Source organism: Pelodiscus sinensis, chromosome 24 (assembly GCF_049634645.1).
Source record: "Pelodiscus sinensis isolate JC-2024 chromosome 24, ASM4963464v1, whole genome shotgun sequence".
Classification (NCBI taxonomy): domain Eukaryota; kingdom Metazoa; phylum Chordata; order Testudines; family Trionychidae; genus Pelodiscus; species Pelodiscus sinensis.
The window spans coordinates 11,373,997-11,400,244 of NC_134734.1; the positions used below are offsets into that span (position 1 = coordinate 11,373,997).

General features: G+C 47.4%; 1 protein-coding gene and 1 long non-coding RNA gene across 2 annotated transcripts in view; both read left to right on the top strand.

Annotated features, from left to right (window-relative positions):
• Positions 1 to 18,266, top strand: part of LOC102463102 (uncharacterized) — a 43,921-nt gene extending 25,655 nt beyond the window's left edge. The window contains 6 exon segments of the mRNA XM_075908295.1: positions 5,983 to 6,033; positions 6,747 to 6,873; positions 7,455 to 7,493; positions 13,715 to 13,975; positions 16,571 to 18,083; positions 18,085 to 18,266. Of these exon segments, the coding sequence (XP_075764410.1) occupies positions 5,983 to 6,033; positions 6,747 to 6,873; positions 7,455 to 7,493; positions 13,715 to 13,975; positions 16,571 to 18,083; positions 18,085 to 18,184 (2,091 nt within the window). The 3' untranslated portion in view covers positions 18,185 to 18,266.
• Positions 380 to 4,473, top strand: LOC102463495 (uncharacterized). Its single transcript, XR_012897433.1, has 5 exons — positions 380 to 1,319; positions 1,753 to 1,838; positions 2,894 to 2,977; positions 3,834 to 3,944; positions 4,057 to 4,473. It is a non-coding gene; the product is annotated as an uncharacterized LOC102463495 (long non-coding RNA).
• Positions 18,267 to 26,248: the final 7,982 nt, after the last annotated feature.

Genomic DNA, 26,248 nt, shown 5'->3' on the forward strand with positions numbered 1-26,248 from the left:
TAATTGTATGCTTTGGTATATATGGTTGTGACAATTTTCTTCCACTATTTGATCTGAGGAAGTGGGTCTGGCCCACAAAAGCTCATCACCTATTAAACCATCTTGTTAGTCTTTAAAGTGCTACACAGTCCTGTTTTTTGTTTCAGCTGCACCAGACTAACAGGGCTACATTTCTACCACTATTCCTGGGAAAAAGTTATCTTTTCAGTCTGGGCCCAATACACATCTGGAGTGAGTCAACAGGAATCACACATAACACAATACAACCAGGCAGAAACACAGGATTACAAAAGTAGACAGCACCCCCACTACGTCACAAAGGCCCCTCCGGACCAGTGACAGGTGCATGGTATCAAAGTCTGATCAAGTGAACCCCATCCATGTGGATTAGCTCCCCCTGGACCAGAGGGTGCGAAAGGCTCCTCTGGCCCAGTGAGGCCTGCATGGGTAGCAGAAACTGAGATAAGCCAAAACTGACGTACCAGTTACATGTCAGTAACTGCTACCGGGAGCACATTTGGCGATCAGCTGCTTCTGACGCTACAACCCCATGGCACACGCTAGTCTCCACTTCCTGGGGCTGTGCTCCTAAGGCACCAGGCCTCTACTTCCCTAGCCCCGGCAGCGCTGCCCTCGCTGAGCTGCGAAGGGACACGCCTGTAGCATCAAAAGGGTCCTTATTAAACTGCGTGTCTGCACAGAACTTCCTCGCAGCGCCGATGTGACACCGGCCGTGCGGATGGCGACCCGCTGGAATTGTGCTGCTCTGTGCCTTTAAATCAGTCACTTCCTTGGAATTGTTTTCACGCCTCTTTTCCCTGCAAGAATTCGTGCCGGTCTCCACCCAGCGTCATCCAGATGCATTGCCCTGAGGGAGCCAGATATACAACCCCCCCCCCCCCTCTCTCCCGGCCCACGGGCTTGTGAAATAAAAACCATCGCGGGCACAGCGGAGGCCCAACCGCGTCCAGACCTAGAAGGCGCCTTTAGCTCGCTTCGGAGACGCAGTAACAGCTGACGCCTCCCTAGTTAAAAGCCACGAGGCCTTAGCACTCGAATCACGATTTTAAATAGGAGAGGGCAGAGGAATGCTGTTCATTCAAGCAAGCGCCTCACCCCCGCAGACTGTCATGTGCCCCGCCCCCGTGCCCCCTCCCCACACACACTCCGCCCGGGCTAGATTCCCCACGTGTCCCAACCCCCCGCAGGGGCAGGGCCAAGCCCGGGGAGGAGCCGCCCCTTCCGCCCCCTCCCAGCCCGGCAGCCCTTTGCGCCCGCAGTGGAGCCGTGGCGGGGACCTGGAGCTCCGCGCGGGGGCGGTGCGAGCAGCGCTCGGGGGGCACAGACACGCGTGGGGCGGACACGCTGCGGGCGGCGAGGGGCCCGGGCGGGGAAGGGGAACTGATGGTTGAAGCGGGGCGGGGAGCTGCTTGGGGCTGGCAGGTGGGGGGCGAGTGGGGTTTGGAGCTGGGGAAATTGGGGCAGTGTCTGAAGCTGGTGGCTGGGGAGCTGGGAGGGGGTAGGGATGTGTGGCAATGGGCGGGGACAGAGGGCAGGGGTTGGGCTGCTCCCCTGTCACTTCCACAGGGCTTCAGGGTTTTCTCTGGAAACCCTGGTCCCCCTGGCACCATTGCTAAGGTTCAGCGAGACCTGCACAATGCCAGCCGGGGCATCACGAGGCAGGACGTGCATATGGCAGCGGGGAGGTTTGCCTTCAGCACTTTGTAAACTCTCCTACCCTGCGTCTTTCAGGAGGCAGAGCCGGAGCATCGGGCCTCTGGCTGCTTCTCTCTCTTTTGCACAAAGCCGAGGTGCAGCGGCAAAGCCAGGAGCTGCCGGTAGGTGCTGGGAGCCTCCTGCCCCCCAGGTTAGCCTTGGATCACAGTGCCCTGACTGCCATGGTGAATGCAGGGCCCAGTCTGCCAGGGGACTGTCCCCACTGGAGGGAGGGTGTAGGAGTGGGTTGAGGGTTGGGAGGCCTAGTGGGATGGGAGGCCAGGCGGAGATACGTGCAGGAGCAGAATAGAGTCTGGTTGGTAGGGGAAACGCAGGAGCAGGCTGGAGATTAAGGTTGGGAGGGTTGGGAAGGAGGTTATGGGATTTGAGTGGTGGGGGGTGCAGGAGTGGACGTGTTTGGACAGGAGATAGGGTGCGGGATCTGGCCGATGGGGCAATGCTTCCCTCCGCAGCTTCCCAGAGACGCACATCGCTCCTTGTCCCCTGTCACTCCCAGGTACTGCCCGTCCTGCTCCTTTTCGCTATGATTATGGCCAATCAGACTGGCGGGGAAAAGCCTCCGGGCAGTGCTTTGCTGCACTGCCAGTTCCCCAGCCTGTGGATCAGATCAGAGCCACTGCAGCTTGCCTGACTCCCACCTGCCAGGCTTAGGGCTTTCCCCCACAGCTGGGAACTGATGCTTCAACCCTACAGGAGTGGCGTGGGGGGACATGGGGCAGGCTCCCCGATGCTGGGAATGGGGAGCTCCGAGCCTCAGGGGCTGGATCCAGGCAAGCTGGGGCTGCATGTGGCCTCGAGCCCTAGGTTCCCCACATCTGTTTTAAAAGTAAGTTTCTAGCCCTCCTGGTTACAAAGCAGCCTCCCAGATGGACACAGATACAGTTGTTTTCAAGTCTGCAAATGGCTTGAAATGGAGAGAGGCATGAATGGCCTTGGCCTCTGTTAATCCTATTGGCACGAGGGGTGTAAGAGTTTAACTGGTTAACTGGTTATCCAATAAGCTGCTGCTTATTGGTTACCATTACTGGTTAAACTCTCCATGGAGCTACCAGCAACCTGGGGAAGGGCTGGCATGTAGGAGCCCTGTTGTTAACTGTGTAACTGATAGAATTTTTCTCATTTACATGGTTAATCTTTTTATTCTTTTTTTTAATAGATATATATTTTAATTGGCACGCCTGCTAAAATGATGACACTTTGAGGCCAACATTGGGTGTCCCACGGCTGGTTCCTTGAGCAGGTGGACTGAGGAGAGGGTGGGAGGGATGCTTTGGAGGGGTGGGAATTGGGGATTGCTGCAGGGGGGCAGAAGAGAGATGCAAAGGCAGGGAAGCAAGAGGTAACTAAAGGAATGAGAGTGGTAAAGGAAGAAAAAGAAAAGGTAGAAACTGCAAGGGCCATAACAGTGTGTGGGGAAATGGGGCTATTTTTCCAGGCAGTGATTTTGATGGTGACAGTAAAGGACTTAACATCTTAGTTACTATGTTATATTATTTCCCCTAGAAAGGGCAGCATCTCCCTTGCTCTGTATGCCTGGGTGTCCCACTGCAGGCAGCAAGTTGCCTGCTGTGAATAGAGATGGGGCCCAGAGTCCTAAATTGATGCCTTGGGCTACTGACCATCACAGACAGTGGAATATGCCACATGCTGCCAAATGATCGCACGCCTGAGTTACTGCTTCAGCTAAAGGGTTCTGGATTGGGAGGAGGGGGTTTAGAGACCACATTCTTTCCCTGCTGACGTCTTGGATTCTGTGTTTGTCCACCCTGAGTATGAGGGATGTGCCCAGTCTGGTCTCTCTCCTACCTTTCCATGTAATGCCAATGTCCCTTGTGACTGGAATGTCCCATTGGGGGAGGTGTCTCAGTTCCCCCACAGAACCAGAATGTCACAGAGAAAGCTGCAGAATGTGTGTCTGTTCCTGGCCCCGGTGTTTCCCAACATCCTGTCTCTCTGGGCCCATGGCAGGCAGGTGACCTGCCATAACAGTGACCATCTCAGGCAACAAAGCTCAGATCCAGATTTCCTGGAGATTGGGGGTTGCTGGGCTCAGGAACTGGGGATCTGACCCATTTCTCACCCCTCTTCCTTTGCAGGGAGGACGGAACATCTCGCAAGCCGGAGCCGGGGTTTGTGGAGCTGGAGCAGACTCAGCGATTTCCCTCTGGCAAGTGCCCACCTGCAGGACGTGCTGCTGGCATTCAGAGGTGAATGAGAGTCTGGGGGCAGTGTCTCCTCTGGCGAGAGTGACCCTGGGGTGAAGTCAGGGACTCTAGTGATGTCACTGACCCCGGGCTCCATCTCTCACCCCCTGCTCAGTGAGTGGCCCTGTGGGACTGGAGCTGGCTGCAGCAGCTGTGCTATCGGCCTCCATCAGTGTCACCGTCACCTAGGCTGGGTCTACCTTAGACCTGGAAGTTCGGGTTAAGATAAGTAAAACTTGTAGCTGGAGTCGGCTTAACTTAATCCGAGTTTGGTGCTGTCTTCGCAGAGGGAGGCTAATAGTAGCAAATGCTCCCATAGGCTTCCCCTACTCTTTGCGACTGCAAGGAGTAGAAGTTGCAGCCAGAGCTGCCCTCAACGTTCCATTTATGGGTCTTAACTAGACCTGCTAAATTGAACGACAGAGGAGCGATCTCCAGCGCGGCAAGTGAAGACGTGCCCCTAGTTTAAAGCAGTTACACAAATAAACCAAGGGGGTTTCCCCAGGAATGTGAGGACCTGTTTTCTCCTCTCTTCTTCCCCTAGAGACACTGCAACTGGAGCTGGGGAGTGACACAGGTACGCGTCTGTTTCTGATAGGCCCCACGGAGATTTCAGAGAATCATAGAACTGGAAGAGACTTAGAGAGGTCATCGAGTCCATGGCAGGACCACGCACCATCCTAGATCATCCCTGACAGGTGTTTATCTAACCTGCTCTTAAATATCTCCAGTGATGGGGATTGCAGGGGGCTGCTTTGTGATACCGAGTGTCACGAAAGGGGAATCCAATTTTGCTGATGAGCATATTGAATCTCTGAATATCTCACAGCCCATCTGATGACTGAGAAACACTGCCCTGGATTAACCAGTCGCTATGGATGGGAAGAGAGTGTTTCATTGTACATAGAACAAGTCTACACAGCAGTGTGTTGCCAGACCAGATCGGGACCAATCCTGGGAAATACTAATTCCAAAGCTATAGAGATGGAGCCCAGAGTCCTAAATTGATGCCTTGGGCTACTGGCCATCACAGACAGTGGAATATGCCACATGCTGCCAAATGATCGCACGCCTGAGTTACTGCTTCAGCTAAAGGGTTCTGGATTGGGAGGAGGGGGTTTGTCTTTCCCGTGGTTTGGAATCCCAGCTGTAATACCATGCAGACAGAAGCTGTGCCCAGTAACCCTTTCACTGCTGTCTTTATAACAACCAGATTCACTGACACTCCTCTCATGGCCAGCAGAGATGGGGAGGTGGCAGTGTGTGGTTCCAAAATGGCATTAGCCAAGTCTCTGAGCCAGGAGGGGGCAGAGAAACTAAAGAGAACTAGGAGGGGAGTGAGGAACCAGGCTCCCAGATCTGCTCAGATCCAGTTCCAGTTGCAGCACTGGACAGGTTGAGCCTGGTCCTTACCTGTTTGCAGTTCCCCCTCTGCTAAGGGAAGGTGCTGTGCTCAGGAGCTACATCAGGTTTCAAGGGTCTCCATGGGCTTAGTCCTGGTGCTGGGCTGGGTCTGACTACAGCGGTTCCCAAACTTTGCGGCATCACGCCCCCCTTTTTTATTTTTGAGAAACCCTCAAGCCGCCCCTCCCCCAAAAAAGCAGCAAAACGTGGGGTGGGATTGACGGGAAGGGGTGTGTGGCTGGGTCACCTCGCCCCCCCCCCCTGGAATTTCTTCACGCCCTCTCCAAGGGGGCACGCCCCTAGTTTGGGATCCCAATGACTACAGTGACTGAGCATGGTCGTGGCGTGGGAGTCTGGCTGGGCTCTATGGAGAAAGCACTGGTGAGACTCATGATGGGAAATACCTGAGGTCTGTTCTGACCCCACCCTCAGTAGCTCTTCTCACCCTGACAGGCTCTCAGTCAAACAAACAAACAAAACAAAAAACCAGAAGAAGTGTGTCTGGCCCACGAAAGCTCATCACCTAATAAACCATCTTGTTAGTCTGTAAAGTGCAGCATGACTGGGGGGGGGGGGTTGTTTGTTTTACCAAGATCAGACTAACACAGCTCTTTCTCTGTCACTATCCACGTTTCAGTCCATGTTCTTCCTCCCTGACTGGGGAATGGCGGTGGCAGAGCTGGCTCAGGTAGGGCTGCTGAGGAAATGCTGGCGGGTTCCTATACTTTGGAAGAGGGAGTGACTGGGGTCTGTGGCTGGGAGGGTGCAGGGAGTGCACAGGGTGGGGGAGAAAGTGTGAGGGCGGGTTTGGTGGAACAGGAAACAAACTGGCTTGCGCTGGGAAAACTTCCCAGAGTCCCCGTCTTGGAGCATGAAACCCCTAAGCAGAGGTTGCTGTGACATATGAAGAAGGCACCCAGCAGCGGGATTTCGAGAAGATGCCCCATCCACTAACATCCAGGTTCCGACAACGGGGAGGGTGAGGCGATACCTAGAAGAGGGGGCTCCCTCTCTCAGTCAGCCTCTGGCACTAAGTGTTTGCTCTCGAATTTTCTTTATATGTGTGGAATACATTTTGTTATATGCACAAGACGTGCATATGTGCATCACCAGTAGAAACACAGGCTACTGGGTGTGCATGCTCTGCTGATCAGCTTGGTGGCATTTGAATTTCTCCTGGGTGGCCACCCAAGTGTTCAGCTTACAGGGAATACTGCCTGCCAGCTCTATCTACTGGAAGGACCAGGGGCTCTCTGTTACGTCCCCTCACCCTAATGCCTGCTGGATGATCTGAGGAGGCTGAGTGTGGGGCACCTCTGACTTTGTATCCATTTATTTGATCTTCCTCCCCCATGATTAGTGGGGCAGCAGGTGCTGAGTGTTGGGCTCTTGCTCTTTCAGAGGCCGGTGACCTTCGAGGAGGTGGCTGTGTATTTCACCAGGGCCGAGTGGGCTCTGCTGGACCCTGCTCAGAGAGCCCTCTACAGAGCTGTCATGCAGGAGAACTACGAGAACGTGACCTCGCTGGGTAAGGAGTCCTGTCCCTGCAGTTCTAAGAAGGGGGAAAATGCAGAGTTAAGGTTCATGTCACCCCCAGAATGCAGTCTGCCTTCTGCCATGATTCAACAATACCCCAACATGCCAGTGACACTAGCACGATCCCATCCCTGCTACAGAACTCTGTAAAAACATGGCCCAGTCTAAAATCTTCCCTGTGCTAAAGGAAAACTTGTGTTTGGCTCAGGAGGAGAGAGCAGAAGCTTCCAACACCTGGCCTGCACTCAAAGATGGACCCTACATCACACTGACCATCACAGACTTGCAAATGTTACTAGGACTTTGTCCTTTCCCGAGCATTCCTTGTATGTTGTTGCCTTCACAGACCCCACCCTAAGGTCTGGGGACTGCTGGCATGACACCCCTGGATTTCCCACAATGATCTCAGAAAGCGCATACCTTTAGCATCTTTACTGATGCAACCTGCAACACTCAGCCCTGCCATGAGGTAGACATGGTCTTTCAAGGTTCCCTTAAACTTCCCTTTGTATTGCAAACACAGCTCTGGCAGCCTGTTCCAACTAATCTGTCCCCGTTCCATTCCATTTCCAGCTGAGACAGTGTGCATTGCTGGAGAGCCGACAGATAAAGGTCAGTGTTCCAGTCTGTGGAGCATGTTCTCTTGTCGTGCAATGACCTTACTACATCCCTGAGATCACTGTGTAATATCAGAGGGTCTGAAATAAGCAGTCTATGCCTTAAACCCTATAGGAAGGTGGGACTAGTGAGTTATTTATAGACGCAGGCCCCCAGCCAGGGCAGAGAAAATAAGCTGTCACCATGCCTCAGTTGGTCACAACTAAGAATACCAAATTCAGGACAAACTGCTGAGAAATAGGGCAGATCTCCTCTCCTTTATTCCCCCACTGCCCCGCAAACTGGTGGCTATTTTCTCATAAGCTAGACCATCAAGAAAAGTCAGCTTCTGTTTCACCACTTTGGCTAACAAGAAATCGGAAAAGCAGTCGTCTTAGTTAGTCCAGTCTTTGTTTCACCAGCAAAAACACTAGACTTACTGACACGGGGTTATTTAAATCAACGAAAGGATTCTTCTGAGCCTACAGGAGCAGTCACATGTCCCAGTCAATATATATCTCAGCCCTTACCCGATAATCACACTGGTGTCAATCCTCTAGTGTCTAATATCTAAAGTTTTATTTATAGAAAGAACAAGTTTATATTGGTTAAAGGAATCATATAAGCACAGTGCTTGCAAACTTCACAGAGCTGGCTTGTAGCAGTGATGGAATCAATTCCTGGCTTGTTAAGTCTCTGGTTGAGGAGCTTCCATTAAATGGAGGCAGTCTCTTGGTTTGACTGCACCAATTCAGTGGTGGATTTAGTTAGTGGGGCTCTGTGCTCGGCTTCATTTGTTTGAGCCCTCTTGGGGACCCAGCCAAGAGAAAGAACATTCACTCTTCCTGCCCCTCCCATTTTTCCTTCATCCTCCTCCTATATTATAAGTAATAATAAGCTACCTTGTAGTCTCACTTTTTTTTCACAGACCTCTTTAAAATTGCTGAGGGTCTTGGCGGACCACTTCATGATTTTTTCCAAATATTGTTTATACCGTTAGCTAACTATTGTAAAGTGCTTTGGATAAGAGCTCTTTATTTAAAAAAAAAACATAACCTTTTCTCAGTCCACCTGAATGGAGTTCTTGGATCACAGTTTGAGAACTTCTGGACTACATGAAAGCTTGTATTTGCATTAAGCTAAGGTGAAAAATGTGTAAAAATAAAATGTATAGATGATGTATGAACGGAAAAATAAAAGTTAACTTCCTCTGAAGAAACTTTTTCAATTTGAAAACAAATATTTATTCAGATAGGTTTATTTCTATACTTTTTCTTTACAAAATCGTCAATTAAGTCATCATAAATAGTATTTTGTAAAGAAGCACTTTTGATTGTCAATGTTGCTGAACTTATCAAATCTTTCTGACTCATAATTTGCAAATAATTTTTAACTAGTTTCAATACCGAAAAAGAACGTTCACCAGAAGCATTTGCAACAGATATTAAAAATATTTTCAGAATGGTTTCTACATTTGGAAAGTTTGCCTGCAAACCGTCACTTATAAGTCTATACAAATCCACTGGTGATGTCAAAGCACAGACTTCACCGTTTTCAATAAAATAAATGAAATGTTTCACTTCATCTTCAAAAAGATTTGTGTCTGTCTTCTCAGTAGAATTCACTTAATTTCTTACTGTAGTGGCTTTTAGCTTCTTCATCCATATTTCTGTCAAAATATGCAAAATAAATCTACAGTTTTCTGTAGAGATTCACCTCTATTCTGAAATTGCACTATTATTGCATCACAGGTAACATTGATGGTCTCAGTGATGATCTTCTCTTTCCCTTTTAAATTGTTTTCATTGTCTCTAGTTTAATCAAAAAGAAAACTTCCTGTGTTTTTTATGCTTCTGATCAGATATGTGAGAGGAACCTACATTTTCTGTTAATGTTAATGCCTCTGCTTCCACAGACCTGTAGTCATTTCAGACTTCCATGACAAAACTCGTAACTGAGGCTAACAATTGTGCAGCGTTCAATACATTTAGATCAACTTTTTGCAGTGATTTGCTGACTGCAGTAATTCTTTGAAGTAAACAACTCCACAGAATAGTAAAATCATATCAGACTTTTCTGCTAAGGATTTTGCTTCAGTTTTTGCACATGGTTTTTCAGAATTTGATGTGGCTATGTCTAAAAATATTCTTTTTATAACATCAGCACTCACTCAAAGCCAAAACAGCAGATCACGTGGTGTCACAAATTCTTTTGACTGTCAAATATTTTCAGTTTGCTTGCTCTAAGCATGATTGTAGCATACTCCACCAATGTGTGGAAATCGAAAAAAAGCATACATGTTTTGAACAAAGTCAAAAAAAGTGTAGCTCCCTCACAAGATGCAGCTGCAGCATTGCAGATTAAATGTAAGGAATGGCTGGAACATGATATGAAAAAAGCAGAGGGGTTTGCATTGTTCAGTCTTGCTTGAATATTTTCCTGCCAAATTTGTAACATTATCAAAGCTCTGCCCACAGCAATATTTGAGGTCCAAATCTAAATTTGCAATGTTTTCCAAAACCATTGTCTCTAAAAATTCAGAAGTGTGAGATTTTAGTGGAACAAAACAAAGAAATTGCTCTACAACCTCATAATTGCTGTTCTCATATCATAAAATTAGTCTTAATTGGTCTATATGACTCACATCTGGTGTTGAATTGACAATTATGGAATAGCACTTGGCATCTTTTATTTCATCAATGAATTGGTTTCTGAGCTGCTCTGCCATTATAGTAATGAATTCATTGTAGGGTTGGTACGTTAAAAAGTTGGTCTTCCTTGAGGTACAACACTGATCATTTTTCAAATATTCATTGAGAAAATTGTCAAATTCACTAAGATATTCAAGGCAGGTTAAAAAATTTATGATTTGACATTGATAATTCATCATGTCCTCTTAGAGTCCCAAAGAGAAGAGCAGTTTCACTGTGGCAACAACATATTTCAGCACTTTCCTCCAAACGGGCACTCCATCTCAAACTGAGCCAATAATGCTGAATCAGTTCTTCCAGATAATTCACATCTTTGAACAACATAGTATTAATAAGAGTTTTGGAAGTTTCATGATCAGCAATATCTCTTGCAACATTTCTCCCATTAGAGTGCCTCTCAACAAATGTTTTTTTCCTTTATTATGGTCAGGGAATAATTTGCAAATATAACAGTAGACAGCTTTGGTGGTTTCTGAAAAAAATCAACTCATTTCTCATTTCTGTGATCCCATTTTTCTTCTTCCTCAGAAAATGGGACTCACAAAGACCTCTACATTGCTTTCATCTTCTAACCTCATACTTTTTTCTCAAAATTTCCATATTACCTATGTTTTTCAGTTTATTTACTAAGAAATATTCTATTATAGCCAATGAAATAGATTTTGGCCATAATTCCAGGTCTACAGGGTAGGTTTCTTCCCTTACTTTGACAAAATGACCAATATTTTATAGTTCCATTGTCACTTCAGAGTCCTCGTGTTCAACTTTTGCAGTCATTGTGGTATCCCACGACTTAGCACGTGATCAGATAATTGAGATGCTTCCTCACTCATGCTTTTTGATGAATGTTCTCTATTCAATACTTCAGGATTTTTAAAACAAGATGACAAACTGTCTTTTTGCTCAGTTGCGTCTTTTTTGCCACCTTCATTTTTTTGTGGTTTTGACTGCCAGACTCATAGTATCACTTCATAATTGCTTAAAAAACTGACCTTGATTTTTAGGCAGATTAAAAATGTCTGAAAGAACAGGCCTGAGTGGGCCTTGGTGTGAACCACCCATTCCCCAATTAGGTTTAGCACCAGTGGCACTGGAACATTTTTAATACTGGGGTTCTGAAAGTCTCTCCTAGGAGCAGCTTCAGACCTGGGTGCAGGCCACAGGCACAGGAACGCAGGGTTCAGACAGAGCTGCTGCCAGAATAGACAGGCCCCATGGCAAGATATGGGGGGATGGGGAGCAGGTCTGGGCCCCAGGAAGGACAGGACCTCAGGGGGAAGGGGCGGAGCTGGGGGCTCAGTGCAGGAGCAGGGCCACCATGGTAGGGCTGGAGAAGATGACTTATTGCAGAGATGCGAAGATCTCCATGGCCACAGAGGACCGCTTCAGATGCCCCAGTGGCCCTGTGCTGGCTGGCCCGGAGAAGTGGGCAGAGACCCACATGTGCTCTACTTGAAGGTGAGGGGGGCATGGTTCCATTGGCCACCTTAGTGCCCCTCTCTGCCCCAGGCTCCCCAACCCCTAGTCACTCTCCCCCTTGCCCACGGGTAGCAGCCACTCTCCAGGGGGCGTCCAACAGCAGTGCCACATAACGAGTGCTAGAGAACTCCGGAGCCAGCTGCCAGAGCAAAGCGGCACTTTCCTCAAAATGCAGCTTTTTCCTGCTGGCTGTGCAGCTTTTGGGCTCTCTAGTCCCTGGTTGCCACCCTTCCAGCAGGCAGCTGCAGCTGACCCCCCCCACCCCACCCTGCTGCCACTCACCAGGTGTCTGCCAGAAGCACAAACACGGGCTGGAAGGCTTCAGAGGAGCACTGGGTAGCCACACAGCCAGCAGCCAGAGAGAAGTGGCATTTTCCCACTTCAAAGCTCTGCCTTTCTCTGGCCAGCTGTGCTGCTGCCCCATGCTCCTCTGAAGCCTTCCGGACCATGTTTGCGTTGCTCACTGCCTCCTGCTGGCTCTCCTGAGGCTGCAGCCTGCAGATGAGCCTCCCTGATCTCCTGCCCTCCCCCCCAACCTCTCTGCAAAGGGACTGGCCCCCCATAGAGCAGCCACCCCCTGCACAGGAGGTTGACACACCTGGTGCCGGACTTCCCAGCCCTGAAGGCCCCATGTCATCGTGGGGACCTCACGCCAGGGCACGTATGTTTCATTGTAAATCCCCCCCCTGCACCCATTAAGAAAAGTCCCTAGTCCAGAGGTTTGAGCAGGAAAGCAGCAAAATGAAGATGAACCCTGTTGTTCTAGTTTGTGGAAAATTACAGGTGCTGAGATGGAGTTTGGAGTTGTATGGCCAAGTCACTGATCTATGCCTGCTTTGCTTAGTCCTAGCAAGGGCCTGGACCCATACTCTAATTAGAACATTCATAGGAAAGTGCAGTAAGTGTAGATCAGTGTCGGGCATGGTCCATTCTGTGTCAAGTGTTCTTTGACGGGCTGTTCACCTTAAATAGTCCTTAATGTGCTGGTTACATACCTAATGAGTGTTACCCCAAAGCAAACACATTTGAAATATATGTACAGAGCCAATATTCAGACGTAAAAATGATACATGTTGAGTGCAGAAGTCCTCACAGTGCTACTTCTTCTACAGCCAATCGCTAAGACAAATAAGTTTGTTTACATTTATGGGAGACCATGCTGCCTGCTTCTTATTTATAATATCTCCCGAGGATGAGAACTGGCATTCACATGCATGCTTTCTTGGTGATGTCCTAGTTTCTCAGTGACTGAAGATCTTACTAGCCTCTCCTTATCTCCAGCCACCCTACTCTATCTTCCCTGCAGGCTTTTAGTATCTTTGACTCAGTCCCTTCTGATGTCATGTGACCCAATTTTTAATATTCTCTTTCCAGAGAAACTAGAGTTGGTTGTTCCTCAGTTCTAACACCTAATTCCCATCTTTTACACTCTCTTGGAGAATTTTCCTACTCCCTTCAGTTACACCTGACTTGCTAGATTTCCAAATTCCTCACAATGTGCTTTTCTGACTTCTAACATACCAGAGATACCATGCTCAATTCTACTGTTTAGTCCATGGACCCCCAGTAACCTATTTTCATCATTCCCAGCTTCTCTGTGGCTCTTATTTGGACCTCTCTTTCTCAGAAACAAACAGCTAGTACCCTTGTGACTGCAATCTGCCTCTTCTAGCTCATGAAGTCACATTCTCTGTTTTAGAATAGTGATAGAAATGTAGCCGTGTTAGTCTGGTGTAGCTGAAACAAAAAACAGGACTATGTAGCACTTTAAAGACTAACAAGATGGTTTATTAGCTTTCGCGAAGTGGGTCTGGCCCACGAAAGCCCATCACCTAATAAACCATCTTGTTAGTCTTCAAAGTGCTACATAGTCCTGTTTTTTGTCTCTGTTTTAGGACTCCCTTTGAGGATGACAGTCAGGATGTGTGTTTTCCAAGCAGAGAAGGAGCTGGTTAAATCCCTCTTTAAGCAGACTTACTGACATCTGTGGAGTAGCCTGGCTACTTTAAAATGGTCTGGAGTTGGTTTTCTTTTGTTTTGAGACAGATCTGCCAGGAAGCCACCTGTTTTCCTTTCCTCATGTAGACTTTCCAGTTTTCACCCCTGATGGGATCTCCCATATAGAAGAAGTCAAAGAGCCACGCGTCCCCAATCTTCATGATTCAGAGGAAAGAGAGATCCTGAGAGGAGCATGCATGAGTGAGGAATCATTAAATCATTGGAGCGCTTCTCAGTTTGTGAAAGAGACCTTTGGGATTCCTGACAAAGACCCTGTGAGGCCTTTGAGTTCAGGATTGTCTCACACAGGTGTGTATCCTCAGGGCAGATGGTGTTCGTGACTTTCTACCCATTGTGAATGACACCTGGCAGCAGCTCCTCCTTGACTTTCTTCCCCCAAAGTATGTGGCTGAAATATCCAGACAGAATTTTCCCCTTATCCCATGTAAAAGAATTTGGGGGAATTCAGTCCCTATTTTATTTTCATCTCTCCAGCATGCATTTGGTTGGCCAGGATTGTCTCTGAAATGCTCAGGACTGCAATCTGCCTCTAATCTCAAGGAGATTAGAGAGGCTATGAAAATAAAAAAACCTCAATAATAAAGGGGGACTTTGACTAGTTTCCAGATTGGGCAAACATCATGTCAGGATGGGAGGTAGAAATAAAGTTTCTTGACACCATGACATGACTGTTTTTTGGAGCAGTTACTCCTAGAACCCACAAGAGGAGAGGCAAATCTTAATTTAGTTCAAAGCAGAGCCTATGATCCGGTCCAAGAGGTGCTCTATCACCTGCTAATAGCAAATATAATTAAATTTAACATAAAAAAGTGTGTTGGAGAAGACACCAAAGAAGCCCATAACAATAGCATTTCATTTCATAAAGGAGAACTACTCCAAAATGAGGAAATTAAACAGAAATGTAAATGAACCATCTCAAAAGTGAAAATGCTTGAAAATTGCATGGGAACTTTTTAAAAACACTGCAGTAGAGGCTTAAATTAAATGTATATCTCAAACTGTGGGGGAGAGGGGGAAACCCCTTAGTAAGAGAAATGAAAAAGTGCCACTATGGCAAAATCACAAAGTAAAAGAAGCTGTGAGAGGCAAAAAGGTATCCTTTAAAAATTAGAAGTTAAATCTTACTGAGGAAAATAGAAAGGAACATGATCTATGCAAGTGTGCCATTTAGGGAGGGCGGAGGAGCTAAAGCCCCTTGTCTGGGACACTGCTTGCTCTTCTTCTCCTTCTGCTCACTCTCAGGGTATGTCTACACTGCACAGCTATTTCGGGATACTGGAGGCATCCCGAAATAGCTACCCCACATCTTAACATGCCACCTGTTATTTCGAAATATTTTTTGAAATAACGGGCATGCTATTTCGGCATCCCAGTGACCTTCATTCCACAAGGGTTAGGGATGTCTTGAAATAGCATGTTATTTTGATATTTGGCGCTGTGTATTGTGCCAAATTTCGAAATAGCCTTTTTCGAAATTTAATCGAAATAAGATACGCCATTTTTTTTAAACCAAAAGTTTTAGTTCTTTAAAGAGAACCCAGAGCCAAAATGGTTATTTCATTGGACACCTTATCGAGGACAGAAAGAAGGAAACAAGGTCTAAGATGCAGAACAAACTTTAAATGCCTCCCACTTCACTCTAAAATGCACCAAAAGCTGAGAAGTGTCGTCTAGAATTTGATGAAGAAAATACAAGGTAAAATGTACTAGTGTATGGAGGCCCACGACTAGATAGCTCTGATGAATAACAATGGGGAAAGGGCGCTTGACCTTTATTAACTTGTAGTCTTGGCAGAATTCAATCGTTATTTTTTGATAATTTCAATTTTATTTTTTCAGTTTAGTTTCAATTTGTATTGGTTTAAATGTCCAAAATGGTGCAAAATTAAAGGGTTTAGACTTTTTCAGTTTTTATCCACTTAAATTTCAGTTGCAGGAAATAATGCGGGGAGGCCAGACAGTTATTTAATGGCAAGAAATGTTGAGAGTCAAAGCATTAAAGCAGGGTTAGCTAAGATGAGCCTGAGAAAAAGCCAGAATTTAATGAAGAGCCACAGTAATACTTCAGCAGCTCCCTTCCCCTCCCATCTCCTCCCCATGTTGCCCCATGCCTGCAAGTTGCCTTGCCAATCAGCAGCTTCCCATGCCTCCTTCCTGCACAGTGTGCAGAAGACTCTGGGGGGAGGAGCAAAGGTATGGGTGGCTCAGGCAATGGGTACAGGACCTTGGGGGAAGATGTGGAGTGGGGGCAGGGCCTGTGACAGAAGCAAAAGTTGAGCAGTAAGCACATGGAAAGTTGGCACCTGTAGCCCCAGCCCTGGATTCAGTGCCCGTGCAAGGATATTTACTTCTGAAGAGCCCACGTGTGGCTCCGGAGCCAGGTTGACCACCCCAGCATTGTGTCCTTCAGCCAAACTTGGTGTTCTCCAGTGGCCATTGAGGAATGAGGGAGATGGTTTTTGGTGGTTTGAATGCTGATTCTGAACCCTTCCAAGCTTACCAAATGGAACCCACTAAGGCATGTACTTAATTTAAAGTATGTGAGTAGTCTCATTGAAATCCTAGGGCAGGGGTTCTTGAATTGGAGGTTATTACATGGGCTTCACAGGATGACAGCTTTCACCCCCAAACCTAGGGTTTCACCCCCAAACCTAGCTTCCACTCTGCATGTATAACAGGATTAAATAGTTTGAAAAGTGAATTTATAAGGCAGAGTCATACTCAGAAGGTGGCTATATGGCAGGGATTAAAAATACAAAAGTCTGAGGGCCCCCTGCCTTCGGTATTAGAGATTGGCAGAACATGAGCCTGTGGCACCACCTTTTCCACCATTGTCCCTGTGTGGTTTGGTCTCCGATTTTCCATCTCTATTTCTGCCAACAGGTGTTGGGATGCTGAATGAGAAGCAAAAATCTCACCAGGAAGATGGTGAGCAATATGGGGCATTATTGGAAATATCTCCAGAGGATGTGTCCAGGAGTCGTGAGCAGGGAAAAGGTTGTGAGAGTCAGCACAGGCCAGAGAGGAGGCAGGGAAAGAAGCCAAGGGAGAACATGGATACATCTGTTAACAGTTTGGCACCCCACATATACCTCAAGGGAAGCAGAGACCAGCAGACAATCCCCACAGGAGAGATAAACAACACATGCTCTGTGTGTGGGAAAAATTTCAGTAGGCGCTCAGGTCTTATCAAACATTGGAGAATCCACACAGGGGAAAGACCCTATGAATGTTGTGAGTGTGGGAAAACCTTCCTTGACAACTCAGCCCTTACTAAACATCGGAAATTCCATGCAGGAGAGAGACCTCATGAATGCAGTGAGTGTGGGAAAAGCTTCACACAGAGTTCAGACCTTGTTACTCATCAGAGAACCCATACAGGAGAGAAACCCTACAAATGCAGTGTGTGTGGGAAAAGCTTCACATGGAGAGCATCCCTTATTAAACATCAGAGGATCCACACAGGAGAGAGACCCCACGAATGCAGCGAATGTGGGAAGACCTTCACTCAGAGCTCGGGCCTTGTAATACATCAGAGAATCCACACAGGAGTGCGACCCTATGCATGCTCTGAGTGTGGAGAAAATTTCATTGAACGCTCAAGCCTTATTGCACATCAGAGGATCCACACAGGAGAGAAACCTTATGAATGCACTGAGTGTGGGAAAAAATTTAGAAACCGCTCATCTTTCAAGAAACATCAAAAAATGCACATGGGACACAGACCTTATGAATGCCATGAGTGTGGAGAAAGCTTCACTCGCAGCTCAAATCTCATTAAACATCAGAGAATCCACACAGGAGAGAGACCGTATGAGTGCTCTGAGTGCCGGAAAAGATTCCGGGACAGCTCTCTCCTTATGACACATCAGAGAATCCACACAGGAGAGAGACCATATGAATGTGGTGAGTGTGGGAAAAGTTTCATTCACACCTCAGACCTTATTAAACATCGGAGAATCCACACAGGAGAAAGACCTTATGAATGCTGTGAGTGTGGGAAGAGCTTCTCTTCCAGTTCAACACTCATGAAACATCAGAGAGTCCACACAGGAGAGAGACCTCATGAATGCTGTGAGTGTGGGAAAAGCTTCACTCAGAGATCATGCCTTATTACGCATCAGAGAATCCACACAGGAGAGCGACCCTATGAATGCTGTGAGTGTGGAAAAGGTTTCACTCACAGCTCAGCCCTTAATAGGCATCAGAAAATCCACACAGGTGAGAAACCCTATGAATGCTGTAAGTGTGGGAAAGGCTTCAGTTATAGCTCCAGCCTTATTACACACCAGAAAATCCATACAGGAGAGAGACCTTATGAATGCTGTGAATGTGGGAAAAAATTTATTGACCTCTCATCACTAAAGAAACATGAGAAAATCCACATGGGAGACAGACCTTATCAATGCTGTGAGTGTGAGAAAAACTTCCTTCGGAGCTCAGATCTTATTAAACATCAAAGACTCCACACTGCCTAGGACACTACAGGTGCTTTGAGTGGAGGAAACGCTTGTATCCGAACTCAGACTTTGCTTATCTTCAGAGAATTTTCAAGGGAAATAAATATTATAAAACTGTCTCTAGGGCTTAAGGTATTTTTCTTTAATAGTTTTGCCAATTATCTCTGAAAAATTATTTGAGCTATTTGCAAGATGTGGTCTCTCATGTTCCTCAAGTTTTATCAGTGATCACCAGTGTGGTGTTCTGATGGGTATCTTGCTCTGCCTAATGCAGATAGCCATTCAGCCGTGTGCATGTGTTCCCTCTGGCAATATCTATGCTGCCCCCTCTTGTGCAAAAAAATATGCAAATGAGGCAAAGCGTGGAAGATTGCCATGTCTCATTTGCATAATTAATGAGGCTCCATTTTTGTGCAAGAGCTGTTCTTTTTTTCAGGAAGAACGGCTCTGGTGCAAGAGGGTTTTTTTGAGCAAAAAGGAGCCATCTACACGGCTCCTTTTCGCACAAAAGCCTCTTGCACAAAAACAGAGCCTCATTAATTATGCAAATGAGGCACTGTGATATTCCACACTTCTCCTCATTTGCATAATTTTTTGCGCAAGAGGGGGCAGTGTAGATATAGCCTCTGTGGGCAGCCATAGCATTGTGCAAACAGCCAGCACAGTAGAACTCATGAGAACCCCCAGTGGCCACACAGCCAAATAAGAGATGAAGGCACCCAGCGCGGTTTATTGTCAAACAAAACACAGTCTCCAGCTCCCTGGATCAGATGTCTACAGATCTGCTAGTACATGAGTGCCCCCGACAGTGGCCCAGCTCAGTCAGAGGCAGGACTTTTCACTGCTCCCTAGCAGAGGCAAAGACCGCTCCCCTGAGAGATACCTTTATACATAGATACAGAAAAGTTATGTATACAATTGATACATATATAGGTGCCACTCTCTGATGTGTCTAGGCCAGTGTTTCTCAGCCTTTTTTGTATAAAGTACCCTTTTTGAAAAATATATATATACCTACAATTTTCAGACACACGATTATTTTTTTCTACCATTGCAACACATTTGTTTAAACAACTTAATCATAACCGGGCAGGCAATGACATTTTTGGGTGTAAAAAATACAAAAATAATAAAGCGCTGTAAAACTTAAAACAAAAATTCAGTTTTCTCCCAAATTTCAATTGTGTTAATGTACCCCCCAGACTTCTCTCAAGTATCCCTAAGGACACTCATACCACTGTTTGAGAAACACTACCCATTATCTTGTGCATGTTGGTTTGATCAAAACATTCCTTTCCTTCATGCTGTCATCCAGGCCTCATCCTTAGGATGTGTCAGTATGTTCTTGTTATACATGGGGAGTGTGTTGGTACCAAGTTGTTTCCAAACACAGTATTCTGGTACCACCCTTCTGGAATGTGTTCGCACGACTTGTGCCTAGTACCTCTTAAGTACAGGCAGTCCCCGACTTACGCGGATCCGACTTATGTCGGATCCGCACTTACGAACGGGGCTTTCTCGCCCCGGAGGTCGAGGTAGCGGATTGCTACCTGCGAGCTCCGGGGCGAGAAAGCCCCGTTCGTAAGCTGCTCCGGTGCCCCTGGTCTGCTGGAGACCGTCTCCAGCAGACCAGAGGCACCAGGCGGGAACCGCTGCTGCTGCCGCTTGAGACCTGGTGCCTGTGGTCTGCTGGGGACGGTCCCCAGCAGACCACAGGCACCGGGACTGAAGCCGCAGCTGCGGATGGGGGGGGGGGGGTCCCGCGCCTCTGAGACTTTGCCAGAGCAAAGCCTCAGAGGCGCGGCACCCCGCTGCCGCTGCTGCTCTGCTCCCTGTGTCCCTGGTCTGCTGGGGGGGGGGCGCGGATAATGTGCCCCCCCCCAGAAGACCAGGCTTTTGTTTTGGACCCTGGAGCAGAGCAGCTGGGGCGCTGCGGATTGGTCCTGCAGCACCCGCTCTGGGCACTACTGGACCAACCCGGCAGCACCCCAGCTGCTCTGCCCCAGGTCCTGATTCAGCCGCTGCTGGTCAGTTTCAGCAGTGGCTGAATCAGGACGCCTGGGGCAGAGCAGCTGGGGTGCTGCTGGGTTGGTCCAGTAGCGCCGAGGGGTGCTACTGGACCAACCCGGCAGCACCCCAGCTGCTCTGCCCCAGGCGTCCTGATTCAGCCGCTGCTGGTCAGTTTCAGCAGTGGCTGAATCAGGACGCCTGGGGCAGAGCAGCTGGGGTGCTGCTGGGTTGGTCCAGTAGCGCCGAAGGGTGCTACTGGAGCAACCCAGCAGCACCCCAGCTGCTCTGCCCCAGGCGTCCCCAAGTCAGCCGCTGCTGAAACTGACCAGCGCTGACTACAGGAAGCCCGAGGCAGAGTTGCTCTGCCCCAGGCTTCCTGGAATCAGCGCTCATCAGTTTCAGCAGCAGCTGACTTGGGGAAGCTTGGGGATCTTAAGTTGAATCTGTATGTAAGTCAGAACTGGCGGTCAGTTTCAGCAGCGGCTGAATCTGGACGCCAGTTCCGACTTACATACAGATTCAACTTAAGAACAAACCTACAGTCCCTATCTTGTACGTAACCCGGGGACTGCCTGTATGTGTGTTTCTGCAATATCAGCCCTGTGCTTGCCAGATTCTATGAGCAAGGCCTGCCTCTTGCTCACAGCTCAACTTTGCTTTATATTAGCAGTCTTGACTACTTTCACCCAGGCCTCATGCCAGGCCTTTGACACATGGGCTTATATTTCAGGGCCTTCTCTTTCTACAGCCAGCTTTTCTCTTTTTTTTAGCTCACCATTCTTTGGGGGGTGAATCTTGTACTCCTCTCTGTCAGCTCCTTTGTTCTATATGACCTGGGAGCAAGTGTCTCTCCCACCAGTAATGTCCATGAGCTGCAGGTGGGGGAGCCAGAGTTACCCAGGGTTTGTAGAACCCAGACCAGTGGTAACTTAACTGAGTTTTGGTTAAGGCAGAGTTAGAAATAAATTAATGGGGACATAGCTTTTTTGTATGTGAAATGCTTGGTACAAACAAAAGTGCTTTTACCTCTAATTATTTTTATAGGAAGTCTTTGGACTTACAATATTCACCCTAAGTCGAGCAGCATGAATTCATGATCAAAGTTCCCTCTAGTTTTTTTCCGTCAATGGGCTGAATAGATTTTGTTATGTGTGTCTGTGGATGTGCACTGTCGGTAGAAACACTTGCTGCTGGCCATGGGTGCTCTGTTAAACACCTGGGCAGCATTTGAATTTCACATGGGTGACTGTCTAAGCACATGGCTTACAGGGAACATTGTTCACAATGCTCAGTCCTGCAGTGGAGTAGCTTGTAGTCCCAAGTTACAATTACAACATCATTGTAAGGATACCCCCTTGGACTCCAGGGCTTTCTATCATGGTGTTTCTATGGGTGGGGGCTTCCACATGTTTCTCAGTAAGATAAATAAGGGCCCATATATGGCTTGCCCAGAAGGGCCCAAGGGAAATGAAAATTCATATGGATTATTTCTTGTATTATTGTAACTGGAAGTTTTACCCCACATTGCTCGGGTCCTTAACTCAATTTTTTTTCTTCATTTTAAATCATTGTTCTGGGGTAGGGCTGGGGCTGAGGGTTCAGTACACAGGCTGCCCTGGGAGAGAGGACAATCCCAGCCCTCTCTCACCACAGCAGCTGGGCGCCAGGTGAGAAGCACTTATCCATTGTCACTGCAGCTTCAGTGGGTACAGCTGGGGGAAGGGTGCATGTCTCCCAGCTGAGGGATAGACAGACACACAAACAGACTGTTTCTGATATATTTAGCAGATAGCTGTCTCTTTCTCCACCTCTTCCAAACGGTTTGGAGGAATTAACAATGAAGCCTTCACTCCAGTAACAGGGGAGATTAGGTGTTAAAGCGACAAGGAGTCGCTAGGTATAAAAGCCATGCTAGGTGTTAGAGTGACTTTTGCCCAAAGAAAAGCTTTTTCTGATTTATTTTAATATGGTTAACTTGAATAAAGTAGTTCTACACTAAAAGGACAGGTCAATCTAAGCTACTCAGTTTCAGTTACATTAGCATAGTAACTCAAATGGACATAACTTAGATCTACTTACCACAGGATCTGCATGGGGGAGGGGAGGGGATTTCAGCATTAAAAACTGCTGTCAACTCCCCTTAATTCTCTTGTTCTGCTGGGATACCAGAGAAGAGAGTGATCAGCTCTCAATTTAGTGGGTCTTTACTAGATTTGCTAAATCTAAATCGACTGCCGGTGGATCAGTTACTGCAGGGTGGATCTACCTTGTAATGAAGACAGGCCCTTATAGTATATATAAATATATATAAGTATAGTATAATAGCAAACTATTATTTTTATTATTAAAACATTTTAGTTATAACAATAAAACTTGTATGTTAGAGGTGCTTAAAATCAAAGTTGGCTCTTTCCTTTTTTATGTTTTTGAAATTTTAACTTTTAAATTTTAATTAACAAAACTGCAACTATACGTCTGCATGGCTTTGTCTTTTAGGGCATAAGATTATGCTTAGCTGTCTGGCATTTGGTTTGCATCTATCTATGCCTGTAAATGCAACATGGCTGACTTCAATATTTTTACATTTTGGGGTACATCCACGAACCTTAAATTATGGATAACAACAAGAGTGACTTCAACTAGCTCCATCCAATTAAAATTTCCTGGGCCTGAACTCCAGTGGGATTTTCTATGGCATTCCTTGGCTTCATGTAAAACCACAGCTATTCCTGTGTTATCTCATTTCTACTGCTTCTTCCATAGCAAAATGATTGTTGGAGTCACTGAGGGTGATACAGCAGGGCTTAACTCGAAATAAGCTACACAAATTGAGCTTCGTCAATTGCGTAGCTTATTTCAGAATAGCTTATTTCAAAATTGGGAGTGTCTGCACAGCACTTATTTGGAAATAGAGCACTCTTCCTCTGACTTCCCTTACTCCTCATACAATGAGGGTTACAGGAGTCGGAGTAAGATGTCCTCCAGCTTGACAGTATTTCAACATTATGCCAAAATAACTGCTGGCTGTGTAGACGCAGACTATGTTATTTTGAAATAATGTTGCTGTGTAGACATAGCCTGAGTTCCCTTTTGGGCACAAATTCCCTCACTCCCATTTATTCTCACAGTGCTGTGGGTTGTGTTGAGTCTCAGTTATTTTGGTACCCCTAAATTAAAGAGCCTTTCATTAGCGCTTAAGGGAGCACCATTAAGGGCTTATCTTTGCACATTTAAAAATCATAAACAATTTCATACTTTGTATTTGAGTATGAGTGGAAATTGTCACAGGACTAAAATACTCACGATTCCAGTGCAATATTACTGTTAATGCAGGGATTTACTGATGCTGACCCTAACATCACAGTGTGTTCAATCATGTATACAATAGTTTAGTCTTACGGGGAGCGTAGTCTTCATTTCATTTTTTTCACTATAATAAAATGTACAAAGGGAAGATGGAGTCATTTATTTTCAATAAGCAACACTGGCCAGAACTGTGGACCCTTAGGATATGTCTTCACCATGGGTTGGTTTGACAGGGAGCAATCAATACAGTGGAGTTCGATTTATTGTGTCTAGTCTAAACATGAGAATCTGACCACCGAGAACTCTCCACCAAATGAGCTGAGTAAGTAGAGTTGACAGGAGAGTGTCAACTGTCAGCTTACTGCAGTGAAGATACCACCTCTAGCAAACCTAAGTATGTCAATTTCAGCTACGTTATTCACATATGTCGTGAAAGTGTAGACAAGGCCTCAGGGTGGCGAGCCACCAGCTCCTGCTCTGCCGGTCCTGCCCACCTCTCCAGAGTGGTATGGTCAGGAGTGCAAAGGAGCTGGGGCTGCCATGCTCTGCTTCCCCCACTTCTGCCAATGAGTGCAGGGGGGGCTGGACCCCCACCCGCTAATCCCCCCTGTATGTGCCCACAGCATTTGGGGCACACAACTCCTCGTGCCTCCCAATGTGTGGCCCCTGGGTTAGGGAGCTTCTCCTATGGTATGCCCTTGCAAGTGGAACGAGATGCCTCAGGCCTGCGTACGCCTGGGAAGTATCAGAGAAGGGGAGGGGAAGAGCATGGGGAGGCTAGGAGGAGATCAGGAGGTGATCCTGGCAGTGGGCAAGGTGGGAACATGGGGAGAACTGACTGTGGGACAGGAGGGCTGGGTTGTGTCCAGCTGACTCCCCTTCCCCCACTTTAAAATGCAGGAGAACTGTGAGCCCCAGGAGAGGGGAAACCTTGGGCAGATAGTCACAGACGTGTGTGTCTCTTGGTCCTTTTCCAACAGATCTCAGCAGTACCTCTGGGGCCCTGAAGGAAGCAGGTGTGAATGGGGGGCAGGAATCTCCTTGGAAGGTGCTGTGACCGTCTTTCAGCTTCTCCCTCCCAAACCTCTTCCCAGTGGAAGTGTCCTGGACCCTTCACCCACAGACGGATGGATGAAAAACACCTTCCACTCATTTGCTTTTCCACAGCCTCTCGTTCTCAGAAGAATTCACCCATTTTTAGTGGCTTGTTGCTTCTGGCCTTGCTTTTACATCAAACAGGCTGACTAAGCGAGGTAGAAAATGTAAGTGGAAGCACAAGGCTGCAGCCTCCTCCCAACAAATGGAGCAAGGGGTTGCTAAGGTAACCGTGCGGCTGGGAGGGAGGGGAAGGTTTAAGGAGAAGACACAAAGTGACCCGGGGCCAGAGGTGATCTCACTCTTTACCCTCCCCCCCCCAGCTATAAAAGAGGCCATCTCCTTGCCCCCAGGCCTAGGGAGAAGGCACAGGTTAGTATAATTTTTGGTGGTGCCCAGAGGGAGTCCAAGTCCCATCCCTGCCATGTAAGGGTGTGTGGGGTGAGGACTCTGGCTCTGGGCTGAGGAGTTTTGGTGTGTGGGAGGGACTGAGGTTAGGGGCTTCATCCCCCACTTATTTGCTCCTCCCCCTCCTCCCTTTCTCTCCTGCCCCCCATCCCGGCACCACACACACCCAAGCCCCTTGCAGGAAGGACTCCACTTGGAGTTGTTTGGGGGTGGGGGTGCCATGTTCCTCCCCATCTCTTCCTCAGCAGTCAGCTTGCTCCTTATAGCAGAAAAAATGAGTGGGTGTTGCCAGGTTCCCCCCTCCATCTCCAGACAACTCCAGCAGCCCCACTACTCAATTCCTTCCCTTTTCAACATCTACCAGCCACTGCAATCAGCTGTTTCGGGACTTGCAGGAAGTTCAGGGATGAATGGGGACAGGGAATGCTTAGGGGAGGAGGCAGAAAGAGGCAGGGCTGAGTGGGGACTTGGTGGAAGGGTGACATGGGGGTGGGGGTTTGGGGGAGTGTGTAAGGACCTGGAGCAGGGGGTAGAGCTCATATTGGGAAAGTCGGTGCCCAAGAGGGTTTTTGCAGAGAAACACACTTTTCTACTATCAGAAAAAACTTGTCTCTGGCTGCCTCAGCCACAGCATCAAATTCTCTCTCGTACATCTGCAGCTTCTTCCTGCACCATTTCCGCATCTGGCCCCAGGCGCCCTCTGAGCCTAGTCTTAGTTTGGTTCTTACTTCTATGGCCTTGGCCTAAATCCTCCAGCTCCAGCAGCATTCTGGGGGTTGCTTGTGTTTAAGGGTTTGGTGCGTTTGTTTCTCTGGTTGTGGTGGTATTTAGGGATTTACGCAGCTAATCATAGAATCACAGAACTGGAAGAGACCTTGAGAGGTTATCAAATCCAGTCCCCTGTACTTATAGAAGGATGAAGCACCATCTAGATCATTCCTGACAGGGATGTAGATTCCACAACCTCCTTCCCCCCCCCCCCCCCCCCAGCAATTTATTCCAGTGCTTAACCACCCTGACAGTGAGGAAGTTTTTCCTAATGTCCAACCTAAAGCTCCCTTGCTGCAATTTAAGCCCATTGCTTCTTGTCCTACCATCAGAGGTTCAGGAGAATAGTTTTTTCCCCTTCTTCCTTTGCCACATTGACCTGAATGGGGACTGGAGGGGCTCAGATGTTGCTAGTCAGTGCATGTTTGCTCCCCTTCTGCACAGCATACTCTGCACATGTGGATGGAAATCCTATGCTGGAAGCAACACTGAAGACAAAAACTACATCTGAGAA